The 20,237-nt window shown below is 39.0% G+C and overlaps 1 protein-coding gene across 8 annotated transcripts in view; it reads right to left on the bottom strand.

Moving 5' to 3' along the window:
* Positions 1-20,237, bottom strand: part of SIPA1L1 (signal induced proliferation associated 1 like 1) — a 198,321-nt gene that overhangs the window by 85,959 nt on the left and 92,125 nt on the right. For all 8 annotated transcript variants that reach the window (XM_060140055.1, XM_060140048.1, XM_060140026.1 and 5 more), the window contains exons 5-7: positions 17,590-17,764; positions 8,668-8,771; positions 5,613-5,770 (exon numbers count right to left, since the gene is read on the bottom strand). In XM_060140055.1, the coding sequence (XP_059996038.1) occupies positions 5,613-5,770; positions 8,668-8,771; positions 17,590-17,764 (437 nt within the window). The remainder of the gene's footprint in view (positions 1-5,612; positions 5,771-8,667; positions 8,772-17,589; positions 17,765-20,237) is intronic.

Genomic DNA, 20,237 nt, shown 5'->3' on the forward strand with positions numbered 1-20,237 from the left:
AAAAAAAAAAAAAAAGTTGCCCTAAATGGTTTTAAGCACAAAGAGTGACACATTCAGAGTTTTGTGTTAGAAAAGTCAGCTACATGGGACAATAGGGATGCTGATTAATGATGGCTTGGAATAGACTTTCTGAAAGAAATTTCCACCTTCGTTATTTTTCTTCCTGGTTGAAGCTTGCATATTTATTTATTTTTATTCAAGAGGAGAAAAGAAGAAAAAGGCATGGTCATTTAATGTGCATACACAACACTCCCTGCCTAGACCAGATACTTTACTTATGGGATTTCAGGTAGATGTCAAGCCACCTTCCATTGAACAGAAAGGGAAATTTAAAATCTGATATGTTTAACTGTCTGGTCTGATTCCAGGTACTTTTTATACTACCTCACACTAACTCCTTTCAACATTTATTACATCTTAACCACTGAACACAGAAGTCTTTCTGAGAGGAGTGACATATATATCTACCTTCCCAAACATAGTTACTGACCACAATTTAACATGTTTTTGAAGACAGTCTTTATAAAAACCACTTACTACTCTACTAGTTTTGAAATGAACAATAATTCTTTAATTTCATCATAGAGTGAATCAAAGTTCTATCTTTCAATTGTTTAAGATGTCCTAAGATTTTTAGATAGTCTGTCTGAAATGAATCCAAATAAGGCCCATACATTACAATTAATTAACTTTATCTTAAATTTTTATATTCTGTTAATGCCCCTCCACTTCTCTTACTTCACTTCTCTTTTATTTCTTGCAATTTATTTGTTGAAGAAACTGGGCTATGTGTCACACAGTCCAGAGCCTGAATTTTGCTGAATACAAACATGTTCTTTGGTCTTTTGTATTTCCTGGCCTCTCTAGAGGTTTGATTGGATTCACATTCAATTTTGGGAAGAGAGGATAAGACTAATTTCGAGATGCGGTTGTATTCTTCCATTATGAGACACGCATTTATCTCTTTTTATGATGTTTGCAGCCTTTGATGATCAATGCCTAGATCCATTAATTTATTACCTGTTAAAAAAAATGGTGACAAAGTTTTTGCACCATGTTTTTACAAAGTGAGGCCCTCGGGGTGAGTGATGGATATTTGGTTGTTTGGTCCCAAACCAAGTGACCCCAGACTGCTATGCTTATTGAATTTGTACCTTTAATGTGAATCGTTTTTCTACATCTCCCTTACTGGTAATCACTTATTGATGCTTTCAGTACATCCTTGCCACTAAACGGCTCATCTTTTTGATTTGTTGCTTCTAATCTGCTCTATCAACTGAAACCAGACGATTAAGCTCTTTGTAATGATACAAGTAAACTAATAGAGACCACAGGGTCCTCTTATCAGGTATGGGCATAGTAAGCTTTTGTACACAGACGTAGTGATTCATTTCTGAGTTCTTGGCTAGGTCTACTCTTCAAGGTTACCTGGCCTCTGGCATTAACTTAAACTAGTCAGTTTTTCCTGTATAAACTTTCTAGTTCCGAGGGTGATACAACACACATTATTTCAGAGCCTCATTTCCATATTCACTACAGGGATTTTTGTCACTTTGTTCCCCCGTTGAATCCCAGAGCCTAGAATGGTGCCTAGTATATTCTGATAAGGACTGTAAAGAACTAGTGAAAAATAAATGAATGACAATAAAGCCTAAATCTGTGTTTCTGTATATAAATTTCCTCGCACGGTGACGGTGAGTAAATTTTCCTAGAACTATTTATACAGTGTTACTGGCTGGCCGAGCATTCCAAGGGCTTCCACCGCCCACTCATCTCTCTGACAGCATAGCCTTCTTACTGTACTGTCCACTTTCCTTCCTGTGTCTACGTGTTCATCTATACCACTTTCCACCCCTGGACTCACAGAATTATTCTCATTTTGCCACTGAATTCCACCATCTGTGCTTCAAAACACACGCCGAATCCCATTTTCTCAGTTAAATGTTCTTTATATCTTTAGCCTGTACTGACCCCACAATTCTCTACACAATTAGAGCAAGACATTCCTTTGAGGAAATAACTTTCCACACTTTGGGCACCAAGTAGACGTCAGTAAATAAAAGTGAGTGTTCACAGTGGAGAAAGTGGGAACAAGAGATTTTAAATGATGAAAAGGCTTTGAATTATTCTAACTACACCTCTTGGAGATAAATGAGATTTAAATATAATTTGTACAAATTAAATGCATCTCTAAGCTTTCCCACCAGAGTATCCCTAATGATAGAGGCCTGTAAATTCACATCTCTAATAGTTCGGGGAGGGGCCAATGTATGAGAAAAGCCACAGGTATGAAAACTCTTTGAAGACCCACACTGTATCTTAAAATTGATACAAATTTTCCATTCTACTTCATAATACATTTATTTTCTCATGAAAATAAACATCCCTTCCCCCAAGCATTAAAGACTACAAGAGAGGTACCCTAGTTATTCTGGGCCTTTAAACATCTCCTGGCATCACCACATACCCCAGGAAACAAACCTACTTGAGTTTAAGAAGGACTGAGAAAAATTCATGTACACAAAGTTTATAATAGGAAAAGATCACTACTTTAGTTCCAAAAATCACAGTGCACTGGGTCTTCAAGTAAGCTTGGCAACTAGGGAAATTCCAGACTAGCCCATGTCTTGTGAGCAGGGGTGTCCAGTGTCCCCCTGCAAAGGTTCCCAGCATCACAAGGTGGGCTTAAGAAGATGGGCTCTCCAGGTAAGAGATTAAAAATAAGAAAGAGAGAGAGCAAAAATCATGAGTTTCAGGCTGGGAAGGAGGGTTTGAAAAGAATAAAACAGATATCACTTACTCATCCAGCCAAGTAATTAAGAAGGTTCAGACACCTTTGCTCCTATCAGTCTATTTAGACTTGCACTGGCCATACTTCAGTGGCTACCGAGTACTGGAAATGTGGCTAGTATGACCAAAGAGTATTAAATCACATTAAATTTTAAAAACTGACACTCGATTCAGTTTTTCAAAAGTCTTTGAAGGAGAGGGAGACATACTTAAAAAGTACGTTTGCAATAAGCTATTATGAATCTACTTCTCCAATTGCAAATTGTATGAAATCTAAATACAGATTATTTCCAATGAAAATTGAGCATCCTGAGATGAGCTGTAAGTCAGAAATGCACTCCAGATTTCAAAGTCTTCGTCCAAAACTACGTCAGATATCTCAGTAATTTTTTTTTTTTTTTTTTTTTGCGGTACGCGGGCCTCTCACTGTTGTGGCCTCTCCCGTTGCGGAGCACAGGCTCCGGACGCGCAGGCTCAGCGGCCATGGCTCACGGGCCCAGCCGCTCCGCGGCATGTGGGATCTTCCCAGACCGGGGCACGAACCCGTGTCCCCTGCATCGGCAGGCGGACTTTTAACCACTGCGCCACCAGGGAAGCCCTATCTCAGTAATTTTTAAAATTTAAAAATTACGTGTTGAAACAATAATATTCGGATATATCAGGTAAATAAAATATACTATTGGGTCAAAAACATATTGTTAAAATTAATTTTATCTATTTCTTGTTACTTTAAAAATATGGCTATTGGAAAATATAAAATTGATATGTGACTTGCATTATATTTCTATTGGACAGCACTTTATTTAGACAAACACCTTTAAAAGAAGAATCTCTTTTTAAAAGAAAGTACATAGCTTTCCACTCCCCAAACTTCCTAGTGACCACTGCAAAAAGGATTTAGTTTTCTATCTACAAAGTAGTATGAAATCCTTTGCCCGAATCCAGTACATAGAACATTTCAATTACTTGGGGTATTTTCTAAATGCAAATAGTTATCCACCCCAATTACAGTCAAATGTTCTGCACTAATTCTTTCCTTCTACACCTAAATAAAGCAGCTTTTGGAGACCATATTCTTGAGAAAAAGCTTCAGATCTAGGTTTCCTTTGTTTGAGTTTCCACCCACTGAGTCTAGGAAGCTACAGAACTCCCTGGTCTGGGGTTTTCATATTGGCACCCGAGAAGTTCAGGAATAGCTAGTACGTCAGCAGCAGGGGCAACAAAGACCCCTATTGCACATGGCATGGAGGAAGACAGCATGGCAGAGCCATTAAGAGACTGGGCTCTAAAATCAGACTTGGTACATTCAAATCTAAACTCCACCCAGTAGCAGCCGACCTCGGGTAAGTTACCTTACCCCCAAGTGCTTAAATTTCCTCATCTGAAAAGAGGGATTAAAACAGCACCTACCTCAGAGGTTTTAAAAATTAAATGAGGGCTTCCCTGGTGGCACAGTGGTTAAGAATCCACCTGCCAATGCAGGGGACACAGGTTCGAGCCCTGGTCCAGAAAGATCCCACATGCTGCGGAGCAACTAAGCCTGTGTGCTGTAACTACTGAGCCGGCACTGTAGAGCCCAAGAGCCACGACTACTGAGCCCGCATGCCACAGCTACTGAAGCCCGCGTGCCTAGAGCCTGTGCTCCGCAACAAGAGAAGCCACCGCAATGAGAAGCCCGTGCACCGCAACGAAGAGTAGCCCCCACTTGCCACAACCAGAGAAAGCCCGCGTGCAGCAACAAAGACCCAACGCAGCCAAAAATAAATAAGTAAATAAAATAATTTAAAAAAAAATTAAATGAGGTAACACAAATAAGGTGCCTAGATCAGAGCTGGGCTTCTAATTAGAGCTCATCATACGTAGTTACTGTGGAATGGGCAAGGATGATGGCAGTCAGCAGGAGTCCAATGTAACCTTGACTTGTTTTGTTCCCTGAACTTGCTCGTTCTCCTATATTTAACCTGCATTACACCTAGGGATTAGACAGTTGTAGATCTCACAATAAACCAATTATCAGTCTGCACTGGCCACTTTCTGTGTAGGTGGCTCTGTTAATTCAAAAACAAAAATCCAAAATTAACAAAGCCTTGTCTTCTAAATTTTAGGGATGGAAAGATACGACAATCTTTCATATTTTGAAAGGATAGATTCCTATTAGGACATCTTACTAATGCTAGAACATCCGCGCACATCTTCTTGGCACTACACTCATGTCAACACAGCGTCACAGGTTCGTACCCTCTTCAACACCAACCCTCTCCAGGATTCTTGCAGAGGCCTCTGCAGGTAGATGCTTGAATTCTGATACTCATGAGACTAGGTCAACGAGGGACACTGAAACCATTCCACCAAATGCTTAACAAAGCATAGAAATACCCCTAAGATTGCAGTCAGAAATGTTAGAGGTAATCAAGTCAGCCCTAAGCAAGGGTTTGGGCTTTTAAAAAATAATAATAATAATTTAAAAAAAATTAAACTCCTCTTCCCTACTTATTATGATCATTCTTCTCTGCTTTTGGCATGGCGAAAGCAAAATATAATTAGCAGCATGAGTAATTAGCTGGTGTCCAGATGGCATGGATGAAGGATGCCACCTAAGAAGGAGGTGCAAATGGAAACGGCAGGTGTCTAACCAACACGTCTGGGGAATGTCAATGCCATCAGGTTACGTCATCCTGTGAATTCAGCCATCCGCAAGCATAGTTTAAAGACAGAAATAAATAGCAATAGACTTCCCACTGCAACTTCAGAAAGCAGAGCTGGAGGGGGCCTTCGATGTGACCGCGCACCAATGCCCATCCAGCCACCTCTGGAGCCAGTACCTGTAACAGACACTGTCAGTGCAGGGGTTGTGAACCCTGACAATGACGAAAACGTGCTGAAAGTGGGATCGGATGTTTTTTGGGCTGAATGGCTGTGCTCCAGGCTCTTGGAAAACAATTGTTACGATATCGTTTCCAATGTGCCGCTTCCGTAGGAGCTAAAAGAAAACATAAGCAAGTGACATAAATGACAACGCTCTGCTTGTAACTCCCCGATTCCCTTATGTAACTGTATTTAAAACATTCATTATTAATCAGTACATATTAGGGGAGGTAACCTACACAGTTATTGCCAATATTTTAGCCGGTCTTATCATTCCCTCCAAGGAAGAATATGGAAATGAATATTCAGAAATTTGCATAAAACACACAGTCCATTCAAATAGATCTAACTAATCTCTAGCATATTACGCCAAGTCCCAGCATCTCCAAATCTTCAGTTTCCATAACAACAGTTTTGTTCCATTTTCATGTAAGAAACTTGCCATAGGGAATATTTTTTAAAGATGAGAACGGCTAAAGTAATTACAACGCAATTTATGTTCTGATTTAATTAGCTTCATTTAAAGAAATGTGGCTAAGGTGTTTTCTGATAATACTTTTTATGGCACAAGCTGGGAATACAGAAATTAATAATATTCCAAAACGTTCTAACTGTTTTAAAGCAGGTTAAATTTCAGGTTTAAATAGCGTCTTTAATTACAGTGAAAGCTGCTTAAGACCACCTTCTGTTTCACGTTAAACGGTGTTTTGGAAAGGTAGCTTTCAAATTCAGGCACTCCAAATCATCCTAGCTCAGCGCCTCTCTAGAAAGGGGTTATTAGGGAGTTTAACTCAATCATGTGAAGAAAAACTGAACAAAATTTGTATTACTCATATTTATTACGTGGAGGCTCCTACCAGGAGGAAAACAACTAAACATGACATTTATATAAACTATCTATTAGACATAAGCTTGTATTTATAAACCTTTAAAAAAAAATTCTCCAGTGACTTTACCTTACACAGATTACGTATCAGTAAAATCAGTGACTGAGTATTGGCTGCCAGCTGGGAGAAACAACAGCCTATTAGATTAGGGTTGAGAATTGGGAGTTAGAATGTTCAGGAAATGTACTTTTAACCTTAGGAATTTTAAAGCATCCCAAATGATCTTCTAATGAGGCTGTGTACTTCATTTCTAAACATGCAATATTATCAGATGTTACAAAAATAAAGGCTGCTCTGTATTGATTGCTATATAAAATATACCCATCATCAAAGATTATTAATCTCCTCAGAACCTTGAACCTATCAAGCTCAAATACAATCTATGTATATGTCATGCCTGCATAGATGCCATTGTCTTTTTGATACAATGTCATTCTTCCTTCAAAATATGGCCTGATATGTAGTGTTACTGTCTTACTAAAGGACCCAAATAGAAATAAACCTATCCATCTCACATTATATATAATGAAAAAAAAGACAGTATTTATAAACCAATTTCTGCAAAAAAGATTTTGAAAGACACGTTCTTTCTGGGTTTTCCAAGCATAACATAATCTATGTAGAAGAAATAAATTCTTTAACTAGAGAATTTTAAATTTCTCAATATGTAGAATACGAATTATTCTTTCACTCTGATTCAGGACCATAATACTTTTGCCTTGATTGGACCCCAAATTAAATAATTTGGATGGATGTCCACTTAAATGCCAACTCACTCAGCTCAGCCCTTTGATTCATTTAGCTGGATATACAATTGAGTTTTGTTACCAAATTTTTTACCCCCATTCCCCCACATGTTACCTTTCTCTGCTGAGCAATCAGGTAGAATAAGCCTTCATCTCCCCTTTAAAGATCATTTGTTGATGTTCTTAAATTCTCTCTACTGTCTGGTCAGAGTGAGTTTAGTATATTTTTCTTAGCAGGGTATTTTCCTCTCAAAAGTCTAGAACTTGGAATTTGCATAAAACAAACTGTCAACAAACTCCAGATAGGGGAATTTATCTTAAAATAGGTTTATTTCAGATTTATAGCTGATTCATTGCTTTGCTTCCTATGTTTTGATTGCTTTGGTAATCGTAAGAGGCAAGATTTTGTTACTGAGATGTGTGATGTAATCAAACCTAAAGTGACGATGTGTTCAGATTCGATCCATATTTTGTTAAATTCTGTGAAAGAGGATGTGATTCATTCTGCAGCTGGCCCTGTGTTCTGTTAGTACAACAGCTGACAATAAGAAAATCTATGTCCGTTTTAAGGTCAGAAGTGATACTAGACTGCTGTGTTTGTAACAGCTACTGAAAGGAGAGTCTGTGAGTTCTCTGGTTCTTTTAAGTTTCAGTTTGGTATCATTTGTTTTAAAACATTTTTTAAAAACAACTACCACCACATACTCTTTAAAACAGTACCATTTCCATCTTGCTCTGTAACCATCTGCCATTTCTTAGTTTTCGCATTTTATCATCTCACAGACTACACTTTAGTACTAGGCCTTGTGCTTTTAGATCTTTTTAAAAGAAACTCTGTGTATGAGGTACACAAGAGGTACACAAATGCAATTGTTACTTATGTTGTCCCCTGAAGAACACATCAAGAAAAAACATTTTCCTGAGCCCCCATCGACATTCTGATTTTTCTCCAAGTTAGTGGAGGAAACCTCCTTTGAAATTTGAAATGAAACATCAGTACTTTCCTGCTTTGTACACTGGCCTCTTGAGATGAAATTTCACCCACTCATATGTGTTCTTTGCAACCCTGCAGAGTCATCTAATCACCATGATTTCAACTTGTTCTTTTCAGATTTCAGGAAAACCTCAATTCTCGTGGGTGAGAAGCAAATGATTAATTCACAAAGCCATCCAGCTGGCTGTTAACCCAGAATTTGTGTCTCTTCATTTGTTTTCAGCTCATTTGCTATTCCTTACTTCCACAAAGTACAAAGCTTCCTGCTGCTGTGACAGGTGCAACATTAAATTCTGGTTTAAGATTTTATAAACTTGCCACTTAGGCTTCTGGGGGAAATGAAACAAGGGCAAAAAAACCCACAGATAACACAAGGATCTCTTACCTGCTGCTTGTTGTTAGGTGTGTATGGCAGCATGGTAGAAACATGGAACATGATCTCATAGTCTTTGTATGTTGTGTACAGAGAATGGGTTCCAGTGGAATCAGCTACAGTAAAAAAAAAAAAAAATACATGAGACAACTGTAACAATAGGAAAAATAGTTCGTTTAAGAGATGGAGCTCAAAAAAAGAAAAAGGGAAATGGTTTAGGATGAAGACATCCTAAGACAAGACACAGTATAGGAGTTCTTACCCATTTTTTGTACCCAATCCCCCCCTTGGCAGTCCGGTGAAGCCTTTGGATTCCTTCTGAGAATAATATTTGTAAATGCATAACATAAAATACATAAGATTTCAACAGAAATCAACAGACTGAAAAATACCACTATCAAAACAATTTTAAAATGATATAATAGCATAAGATTTATATAATAAGTTTGAGCAGTTGGTCTAATAACTACTATAATTCTGACATAGTGAAGTGCATAAGCAGTATCTTGACATACTTCCAACAACAAACAATATAGTATGAAAATACCTATGCTTTCTACTGGTGATAGAATCACAGGTAGAGCTTATACTACTGTGGTGTGTTGCCTACATTCATAACTGAAGGAAATGCTAAATTTCAATTAGGGGTCAGTGAAGATAAATGTAAAATTACTTCCCATCCAAGATCACAGACCCCTGAATTCCGTCCACAGACTTGAAGTTCAGAACATTTTTTTCCAATACTTCTGACTCAAGCAAGAGAACCGTTTTGTTCTTAACAAATAGATGGAAACTTAACAAGACTGTAACGATGAATAACAAAGGTATTACAGCAATGTCCAACAATTTAAGACTGAGTGTGTTCTGTTCTCACCTTCCTTAAGGAGAAAAACAACCTCGACCCCCTTAATCATTAACAAATCAACGTGCTCATAAATACCTGGAAACCAAAGAGAATTATTAACTGTCCAATTGAAGGGGAATATCTTTAGATTAGGACCTGGACTTACAGGCGGCAAAATGAACAGAAATGCATTCATTTTGGGTAAACTCAATCCTCCACCAACCATATTGCTAAGGAGCAAACACTTTACCGCATTTTAGAGAATGACGCTGCAAGACAGCCTCTGGCATGTACCGAAAGGCAGTAGTTCTCAAACTGGAGTGTGCATGGAATCCGCTGGGAAGCCGCTTAAAAGGCAGCTTCCCATCCTCCACTCCCAGAAATACTGCTCCGTAGGTGTGGGGCTGGGCAGAAGAATCTATTTTAATAAACACCCCCAGGGGACTCTAATGCAGTAGCTGCACTGCCCTTAGGCGCTGCTCCAAGAATAGACCATAAGGGAGGTTTGCAGAGACCTGTTAAGATGTTCTAGAGCCCTGAGTTTCAACCCTGGATCTTAATTTTGAAGAGGGCATAAAACACAAAGGGTTTTAAAAACAAGATAAATGTAGAATAAAGCAAAGACTACTTTTGAAAAACTGCAAAGATACGTACCAACACGTAAAGCCCCAAGAAAAATATCTTCTAAATGTTAATGACGATTACCACAAAAAAATACAACTGCAATAAATCATTGACCTACTTAAGACAGATCTTGAGTATGAAGAAGGTTTCTATTGTTAAGGACCCTTGCTATAAATACCTCTAGAACTGATTCGCACATTTTACAACTTTCAAGTCAATGTGTCAGCTGTGATGAGTACTTACGTGTGTTTCAAGTCAATTTAAAGCAAAGTTAATGAACTAGAAAACAAATTATCATCCAGTGTTCATTTACTACATTTTGCTTTATATGTCTTTCTAATTCTAAAGGCATTACTACCAGGAAAGAAAAATGAAGACAACCCTGAAGATAATTTGTTTTCTATTTCCTGTCCTTTCTCTCTTTCCGACGCTTGCCTCATTTCATACAATGGATGCTGCATGACCAGTCTTCTTCTAGGGACCTCTGAAAACCTCAGCTTTGCTGATAATTTTAAACAGTCTGGAAACAGTTTCAAAAGTTTCAGACATGAAACTAGGGCCAAAACAATGAAATTTTCCTTTCTTCTCAGAAAGGAATTCCAAAATCCTGAAATTACTGTACATAATAGAATTGCTAAACTTTACCAGAGAGAATGGAAACTGAATGTTTGTTATATTCTCTGAAGAATAAGGCATTTAGTGTTGTTATTATTATTATTTTAGTGACCTTGAGACCATGAAATACTTAACAGAATGAAAATCAGGAAGATGACCATTGGGAAAATGACAAAAATCTTTTTTTCTCTGGTTGAAAAGAGTATATACTGAGTGATTTCTAAGGGGAACAGTATGTTTATAGAAGAGGGATAAAAAGAAGATAATGCTCCTTCCTATTTGTATGGAGCTTTAAAAGTTAAAAAATAAATTTGGGCATCTTATAGGTCATCTTGATAATCATGTGATTTGCCTCCAAATTATACTACCAGCGAATGGTGTATATCCACTAATAAGTTCAGCCCTCTACACTAAGTCATAGAAAATAAAATTTCTAATATTCAAACTAGATGATAAGAAGACACTGAATAATTGAGGAATGATGAGAATATTCTTGTCAGCTGCTTTGAAAAGGTGTCGATAAGTGATAATACCCTACATTAGGCACTTCTATTTGAAGATGGTATGAATAGGTTAATAAGTTTGTAGAAGCAGTTTCAGATCCGGTCAATGTCATATTCATCCTTGACTTCTCCTGGCTCAACTCTTTTGCTTTAAGGGGAATAAAACTTGGATGATAAAGGTGGATGTGTAGGAATCTGAATCCGGAAAAAGTAATTCGATTTTTATGTAACCACTTCCTGGTCACTAACAGATACGTTCGACTTCAGAAAAGCTAGATAAAGGATCAAGCCTAAGCAATTTGATTTTGGGGAAGTTCCTAGTTTTAAATATTTATGAATACAAAGAGAAAAGCAATTTCATGACCTAATTGCACGTAGACTAATAAAGTCAACAGAATGAAGAAAGCTTAAGCTCAGCTTATGAACGTCCTCACCACTACAGAACACATCAAAGGCAGAACAAAATCGCAGACAGGTTGCGGATCTGATTATTATCCATAGCTTGAAATCCTACAATAGTCAGCTGGCTGCTGAGGGCCATCCGTTTAAGACCCCAGATCTCCCTTCTATGAAAGCTTGCCTCCGGGTCTGGGGATGCAGAGGTCAATGCTCAGAAGCACAGCCGGGGACAAGTATTAACATCTGGAACACTGGATGGCACACCTCTTGTAGTACTGTTCACGCCTCCTTGTAGTACTATTTCACACACGCAGTAACAAAGTATTTGGGGAAGTTGAGAATCCCACCTTCTCTGGCATCTACCATATTTACTCATGTTTTTTCAGTGTACCTTTAACCATGGTCAGGAGGTAGGTTACTTTACTTCACTGAGGAAGGGATCAAGGAGAGTTTGTAATACCACCCTTTGCCATGACAGGAGAATTCATACTGTGTCAGTTCAGGGAACGTGCAAGTATGCATGTGTATGTGCCCAGGACTGAAGGCTTCTTAAAATCACTAACATATGGTGAGAAAAGGATAAGCGATGATGTGGGACAGGTACTTAGGAATCAGTCACTACTATTTTCTACCTACTGAGCACTTTGCAAGATACCTGCAATTACCTGGATTCCCACCTGGAAGTAAGAAGACCTGAATTCCAATACCTCCAGCATCATTTACTAAATGACCACAAACAAGTCACTTCACTTCTCCACCCCCCGCCCCTCGATATTCTTCTCACTGTTCTGAGGATTGAAACAATGCATATGAAAGTACTAGCCCATAAAAGATGCTCAAGAAATGTGTTGATCAGAACTTAGAATTTTGTGCAGTTGAGATAAAAAGTGTAGCTGCCTTAAATAGGGCCTTTTACATATTTTAATTTCTTTGCCAACTGCATCTCAGTAACACTCAAAGGAAAAACCTTACACTATAACACAGTTTAAAGTTCAGGAGATGAAAAAAGAAAACTCTTCTTCATTCATCAGTCTCTAGAACTCCAAACAGTCCTTTGCATGTGTGAAACATTTAAATAATGCTAGTTTTACTCCCTTCTTTATCAAAGGTTAAATATTCCAAATAAAGGATTTATTTTCTTTATGAAAAGTCTTCCATCTCCTCTAAGACCGTGAATCTCAATGATTTTTTTTTTTTTTTGGCGATACGCGGGCCTCGTACTGTTGTGGCCTCTCCCGTTGCGGAGCACAGGCTCCAGACGCGCAGGCTCAGCGGCCATGGCTTACGGGCCCAGCCACTCTGCGGCATGTGGGATCTTCCCAGACCGGGGCACGAACCCGTGTCCCCTGCATCGGCAGGCAGACTCTCAACCACTGCGCCGCCAGGGAAGCCCTCAACGATCTTTATAATACTGCTGAAAAATGGGGGAAGCAACAAGCATTCACTAATATTGTGGCAAATCAAAGAAGGCAGAGCTTTGAAGGAATGCTTTTCAAAGGGTTTCTAAGTCTCTTATGTGCTGACTTGACAAACATGCTTCATTCGGGAAATAATTTCCCCAATAATAATCCATACACACAGCTTAAAATGAGGGTGGTCTCCAGCTTTCAAATAATAAACTGCTTGGTGGGAAGCTTATTTTCATATTTACTGTAGTGTGAGGGGATGGTAATTATCTAGAGGTTATGCCATCCAAATAATGAAACAAAAAAAGGAGAAAAAAATTTACTCCTGAAAGTTTCTTCATTGCAGAACTGTTCCAACCCCTGACACACCTGTAGCTTGTTTGCTAGAAGTCCTTATTTCTGAGATGGAAACTGGACTTTGTATGGAACACTGGGAAAAAGAAGAAATGGTTTGACAGTTCCATCAATCCTTCCTTTCCTGAGCCTCTTCCTCCTTTACTGAAGTACTAAAATCTGAATATAATTATAATACATGACAAGTGGAGCTGTCTCATGAGACGGCTTGAGTATTTTTAGCTCAAGGGCTCGAGAGAGGGGAAGATACAGCCACAAGGCAGAGCTCTGCGGGCTTCACTGTACCTAATTCTACATTTACGCTTTCTCTAAACACGTCATTAACCGTAACACTAGGACCTGTTCTCCCTCCTTAATGCTTACTAGCTGCCTAACCTTGGGCGCGTTAGTTGATCTAAAGAAGCCAATTCTGTAAAATGGGGATAACTGGCATCTAGCAGAGTTTGTGGGGATTAAATGAGATGACACGTAACAAGTGTCTAAGACTTCTACTTCTGGCCATAACAGCACTTGGTAGAGGACCTGCTCTCCCATTGGAAATAAATAGAAAAATAGACAAAATACCTGAAACAACCTTTTTTCAGACATTTTACAATAGGCAGCATTGGATAGTGTTCCCTGAGAAAAAAGTATCACAGAAGGTGAGCCCTGTGATCCCCACCCAGCTTTCTACCTGGAAGTACTTTCCAAACAACGGCACAGAGCAGGGATCTGAAGAGGGGAGCCAGAGCATGCTGGAGGTCTGGAAGGTTGAGGCGGCTGATACTTGCTGGGCAGAATACCAAAGAAGAGGAAACCACACGGTGAAAAGGCTCGGAAATCTACACAGGGGTTCCCTTGAGTCTTGGGCTGAATATTAAGCTGCACAAGCATAGAGTGAGGTTCCAAAAGCCAGGGAAAGAAAAAACATTCAGGTAAGGTACATCATGGTGACTACAGTTAATAACACTATTTCGTAAATGAAAGTTGCTGAGAGAGTAGATCTTACAGGTTCTCATCGTAAGAAAATAAAATTGTGTAACTAGGTATGGTGACAGATGTTAACTAGACTTATTTTGGTGATCATTTCGGGATATATACAAATACTGAATCATTATGTTGTACACCCAAAACTAATACAGTGTTATATGTCAATCATATCTCAGTTAAAAAAAAAAAGAAAAGAAAAGAAAAGAAAAACTATTGGGGAAATAACAACTACCAGAGATTTGTCAGCCAAACCATTCTCAAAGTTCACACAGGGGTAGAAGTCATTCAACTTCTGACTGACCACAGCAGAGATACCTCACTGAATATGCTGGTATTCAGGTGCCTTAGCAGGAGGGCTAAATTAGCCAGAGAGTAAAGGCTACTCTAGGTATGCTTTAAAAAAGCCTAAGAACAAGATTCATAAAGATCAAGTTGTTCTATAATTAAATTAATTGCCCACCAAAATAAAACGACACTCTTTAAAGAAGACAACAAAATCCAGGTCCTCAATGAAGAAACATTCACAATGTCCACTATCCAATCAAAAATAACCAGACAGATGAAGCAGTAAAACGTAACTCAAAAACAGGAGAAAATCTGTTAAAGGGAGACCCCAGATGACAGGGATGATGGAATTAGCACACAAAGACTTTCAAACAGCTATTATAAATACGCTCAAGGATTAAAGGAGGACATGAACCTAATGAGAATAATATGGAAAATATAAGAAAAGAGAACGCCCCCCCCCCACAAAAAAAAGAAAAGAAAACCCAAATGCAACTTCTGGACCTGAAAATCACAATATCTGAAATGAAAATTTCACTAGATTGGATAATAGCAGATTAAGACACTATGGAAGAAAAGAAAAATACAGTGCCTTAAATGCATTCATTGGAATTATCCAAACACAAGCACAGAGGGGAAAAAAAGTTTAAAAATCGAATCACAACTAGTAAGTGACCTCATATATGAGTAATTAGAGATTCAGAAGGTGGAGGTGCAGAAAAATTAAAAAATGAGTTTGGCAAATAATATTTTAATTTGATGAAGACTACAAATCCACAGATCCAAGTGACAACTACACTGTCATATGGAGACAGAGTGATCCTTTAGGAACACATGTTCTGGAAAGCATTTTCTCTTTTTAAAGATCACATTGAGGGCTTCCCTGGTGGCGCAGTGGTTGACAGTCCGCCTGCCGATGCAGGGGACACGGGTTCGTGCCCCGGTCCGGGAGGATCCCACGAGCTGCGGAGCGGCTGGGCCTGTGAGCCATGACCACTGAGCCTGCGCGTCCGGAGCCTGTGCTCCGCAACGGGAGAGGCCACAACAGTGAGAGGCCCGCGTACCGCAAAAAAAAAAAAAAAAAGATCTTATTGAAAGCGTTTCTTAACACAGCATAAAATTAGGTAAGATGTGGTGGGCTTATCTCACAGTACATAGAACAAAGTCTCACCTCTGGGTGTGTCCTGGCCAGTAGGACGCTGCTGGGGAGAGTGCAGAGGCTGGTTGATCCCTATTTCTGTGGTCTGTTATTGTTTAATACCCATTTATGTGATGAGGCTAATGGTCTCTTCTAGCTTGGAGTAAGAGAGATAAACATGCATACTGTCTTCTTCAGGCTTTAGAATGGAAACACTTTCCTACTTTTCATTCCCTTTAGGAAACTTGACCCTCTGAAAGGAGAGAAAAGGAAACTGAACCCTCTTTCTCAGGAGCTATGCCTCAGAAGGTTACACGGAGCCTTAAAGGAGAGTAGTTCAGTGAAAAGGAACCCTTCCCAGATGGATGTATTACATAACTGAAAAATGTGCCATTAGAGGCAGTTTGCTGATCCAGGCCTTTGCAGTTCCTGGCATATTGGAGCAAAATGTGCAAAGTGCTTAGTTTGCTTATTCCACTGCCTTACTCAGGGCCACACTGCTTAAGTCTGCCCTTGCTATACATTTCTCACATTGCCCTTCATCATCAAGAGATGGCTGGGACCGTGTAAATACACACATAATAAATAATCTTACCAACTCCCAATCTGGCCATTCATTGACAGGATCAAGGCGCTAATTACATTTTCTTCCCAGACCCTTTTAATAGCTCTTTGTGGTGATAATTTCCATAACACAACAAATCGGGACAACGTGAAGGAATTACAAAGGAAATGTCAAAATATCTTGATAAAAAGACTTTAAGGGCATATTGAGATTTAACACATTATGCAGCTGCAAGCAGAGTTGGAACGTTAAAATAATATTTAAGAGTCTAGGCTATTTATGGTTTTTCATAGGTTCTCCTGCATGTCGTTTCCAAGTTGGCAACAGCAAAACCATGGCAACAGGAAATTCTTCCCTGCAGTAGAGTTTATGAATGCTTTTCTGTTTTCATGACTCAACTCCTTATTTAATTTCCTGTACAGAAAATCAGAGCGATTACTATAGACTGCAATACAGATGTGCTAATCCAAAGACCCTCTCAAAGAAAAACAGGTCACAGGTGTCTATGGATGGATTTTGAGATAAAATTTAAAATTGCCTTCACTCAGACGCATAGCAGAAGTCAACATACTCTAGATACTTGAGAACATAACTCTTTTATTAACCACCTGGGAATGGGAAGGGACAAACCTCTGTGTTCATGAGCTGTAGCTAAGCAGACTGCTGCACTATTGTGCTTTGAATCAACACATTTTACGAGCCAAACTAATATCAAAGCTAAGCCTATTTGCTTAGAGATTAAGTTAGACTATGGACAATAATAACAGGAAATAAATAAAAATACCTCTAGATATTAAAATATAAAAATGATTAAAAAAACCATACAATGACTGACTACACAGATATGCACAAGGATTATGAAATGAGTTAGTGAAAGTCAAAAATTCTAGGGCTTGCAACCAGATGGTTTTAAGTTGCAGGAGTTTTTCAGCTAAATATAGTGAAATTTGTGCAACACTATCCAGGGGCAATTCTGCATGATCTCCATCCACTGCTTTCTACCTTCCCCATTTCTGATAACACTATTTTTTTAAAAGTCCAATCCTAGCTACTTTGACTATGGTCTTCAATTGTTTTAGAGCCACATCTTCCCTCCCTGGCTTCTTCCTCTCCCCCATCACCAGCAGTTTTCTACAGTAAGTGGCCATGTTGTTTTACAGGCAACTTATCAGGTGAACATCAACACAGCAGGAGGACAATATGCCTAGTAGGAGGGTATAAGTATTTCTTACTTTTGGTGTCAAGCTGCGCACGATACTTCTCAAATCCTTTGAGCCGAACGCGTTCTCCCAATAGCTGGAGGAATTCCTCAAAGGCTGGGCCGGCTGATTCATTGTTGTACATCTCTTCTTCCGTGCTCTGTCCAGCTTTGCAGTACATGATGCCTACTTTCTGCTGATAGTTCAGCTGTGAAGGCAGGTGATACAATGCATATAAATATAGGCAGACCCACTCCGTCCGCTTAAATGCTAATAAGTCTTGAGGGCCATATGCCCATCAAGTAAGCTAACCTCTTTCTTCTCTTGAAATCCTTCTGCTTTTGTTCTTCCCCTTTTAAAAAGGGAGTCCTTAAGAATTTAAAAGTAAAGGTCTACTTTACAAAAGATACTTTATTTTTTAATTGAAGTACAGTTGATTTACAGCGTTGTGTTAGTTTCCGTGAACAGCAAAATGATTCAGTTACACACACACACACACACACACACACACACACGCAATCTTTTTCAGATTCCTTTCCCTTACAGGTTATTACAAAATACTGAGTGTAGTTCACTGTGCTATACAGTAGGTCCTTGTTGGTTATCTATTTTATATATAGTCTTGTGTGTATTTTAATCTCACACTCCTAATTTATCACTCCCTTGCTTCTCCCTTTGGTAACCATAAGTTTATTTTCTATGTCTGTGGGTCTATTTGTGTTTACAAAAGTTACTTTAACCTGTATTGCACTAAAAGCCCATTAAAGTTCTTATAAAATTTGGGGGGGGTAAAATTGGAAGAGACTTATCTCCTAATGCCACTTTTCCAATCTATTAAATTATAAACCTTGGTTATATCTTTGTGACGGCACTAGCATCAGACACTATGCTTTTCAAATATTTTTCTAGAAGACGAGTGCCTGGATAGAAACTTTAAAATGGGCCTCATAATGGCAAATCAGCTAGTGGTAAATATTCTTTCCTCAAATACAGCTAAAACAGAGCATTCAAGAAATTTAAATATGATATAACATTAATAGAAACACTCATTCATCACTGAAAAGTTTAGTCATTCTATAAACAAATTTTAAAGTTGTATTAGTCATTTAACACTAAATGAGTTTTCAATCTTAAAATTTAGACTTTTAATTCTCCAGTAAAATCAGGGCAGTCCATATCACTTAAGCCTGTTTCCAGAGTGGCACTGCAACCACTGTATCAGTAAATTTTTATCTCATAAAGGGAAGGGGGAAGAGAAGAGGCAAAATTTTAATAGCTAACATTTATTGAACAGCCACTGTCTGCCAATCACTGTTTAGTGTTTAACTTACATTATCTTATCCTCATAAAAGCCTACAAAGCAAATATTACCCCTGTTTGACAGATATGCAAAGAGAAGGTCAGAAAAGGGAAAAGCAAGTAACTGGTCCAGTAGGAGGAGATCATAAATTATCAGCCGTGTGATTCGGTTCTATTAAATATTACCAGGACTCAACCAGGCTTGTCGTGCTCTATTTCTGTCACTGCAACGTATGTCCATAGCCCCTTATTAGCAATTCCACAGTTGAAAACCAAATTTAAGCAAATACATTTGGCAGTAAAACTTGATATGAGCCGACAGTAATACTTTTCAATTTATTCCTCTTTCTGTGAATATTCATATGTTTTGGAAATATTAACGTGTTCGATTGTGGGGTGCCGCTCCAGATCCTGGGGACTATTACTCCATGCCGCGTGCATTTTATGATCCTTCTAAAGCTGGACCTTTCTTTTTTTTTTTTTTTTTTTGCGGTACGCGGGCCTCTCACTGTTGCGGCCTCTCCCGTTGCGGAGCAGAGGCTCTGGACGCGCAGGCTCAGCGGCCATGGCTCACAGGCCCAGTCGCTCCGCGGCATGTGGGATCTTCCCGGACTGGGGCACGAACCTGCGTCCCCTGCCTCGGCAGGCGGACTGTCAACCACTGCGCCACCAGGGAAGTCCATGGACCTTTCTTAATTCTGAAACATATCCAGCTCCTGTTGTTTTACACAAGACCGTGAACCTAAGCAACTCTTTTTCAACTTTCTAAACCCAATGGTTCAGAATGGTGATAACTAGAAAATGTCATGACGGAACTCCTGCTTGCTTTCCCCCCTCTCCACTGCACGCTAACTAGTTGACAAGGAAGGTTCGGTAGCTTTTACATGACCCATAGGCATGAGAGCTCCTTAGGACTTCTAGAATTGTGCAGAACTGATTTTACTCGGCCTACTTCCACAAGTGGAGGCAAAGTTCCAAATGTGAAACTTGCAAATGACTGGATATACCAATGTCGGACTCTTTTTAAAATAGCATCCAACCTTGCATTATCGCTGCTTCATTTTAATTATTAACAGAAACACATTTAGGATTTAGTTCACTTTTTTTTGAATGCCACATGCAGTAAAGAAAAAGAAAGTAAAACCTACCACATACCACTGGCAGCTGGCCTCCTTCAAAGGTCTGAATGTTACTAATACTTAGAGGGGAACTCCCACAGGTAGCGATTTCATCTTGGCTTTAGAATTCAGCTGAGTATCCTATTAGGTCTCAACAAATAAAAAAGTAGTGGTAGGCTCTATGTCTGTTACAAAAGAAGTCCTTAATGAAGCCAGATTCTTACTCTCCCCCTGCAGGGAGAACTGTCAAAGAAAAGGAGCAAT

This window comes from Lagenorhynchus albirostris, chromosome 1 (genome assembly GCF_949774975.1).
Source record: "Lagenorhynchus albirostris chromosome 1, mLagAlb1.1, whole genome shotgun sequence".
Lineage (NCBI taxonomy): Eukaryota > Metazoa > Chordata > Mammalia > Artiodactyla > Delphinidae > Lagenorhynchus > Lagenorhynchus albirostris.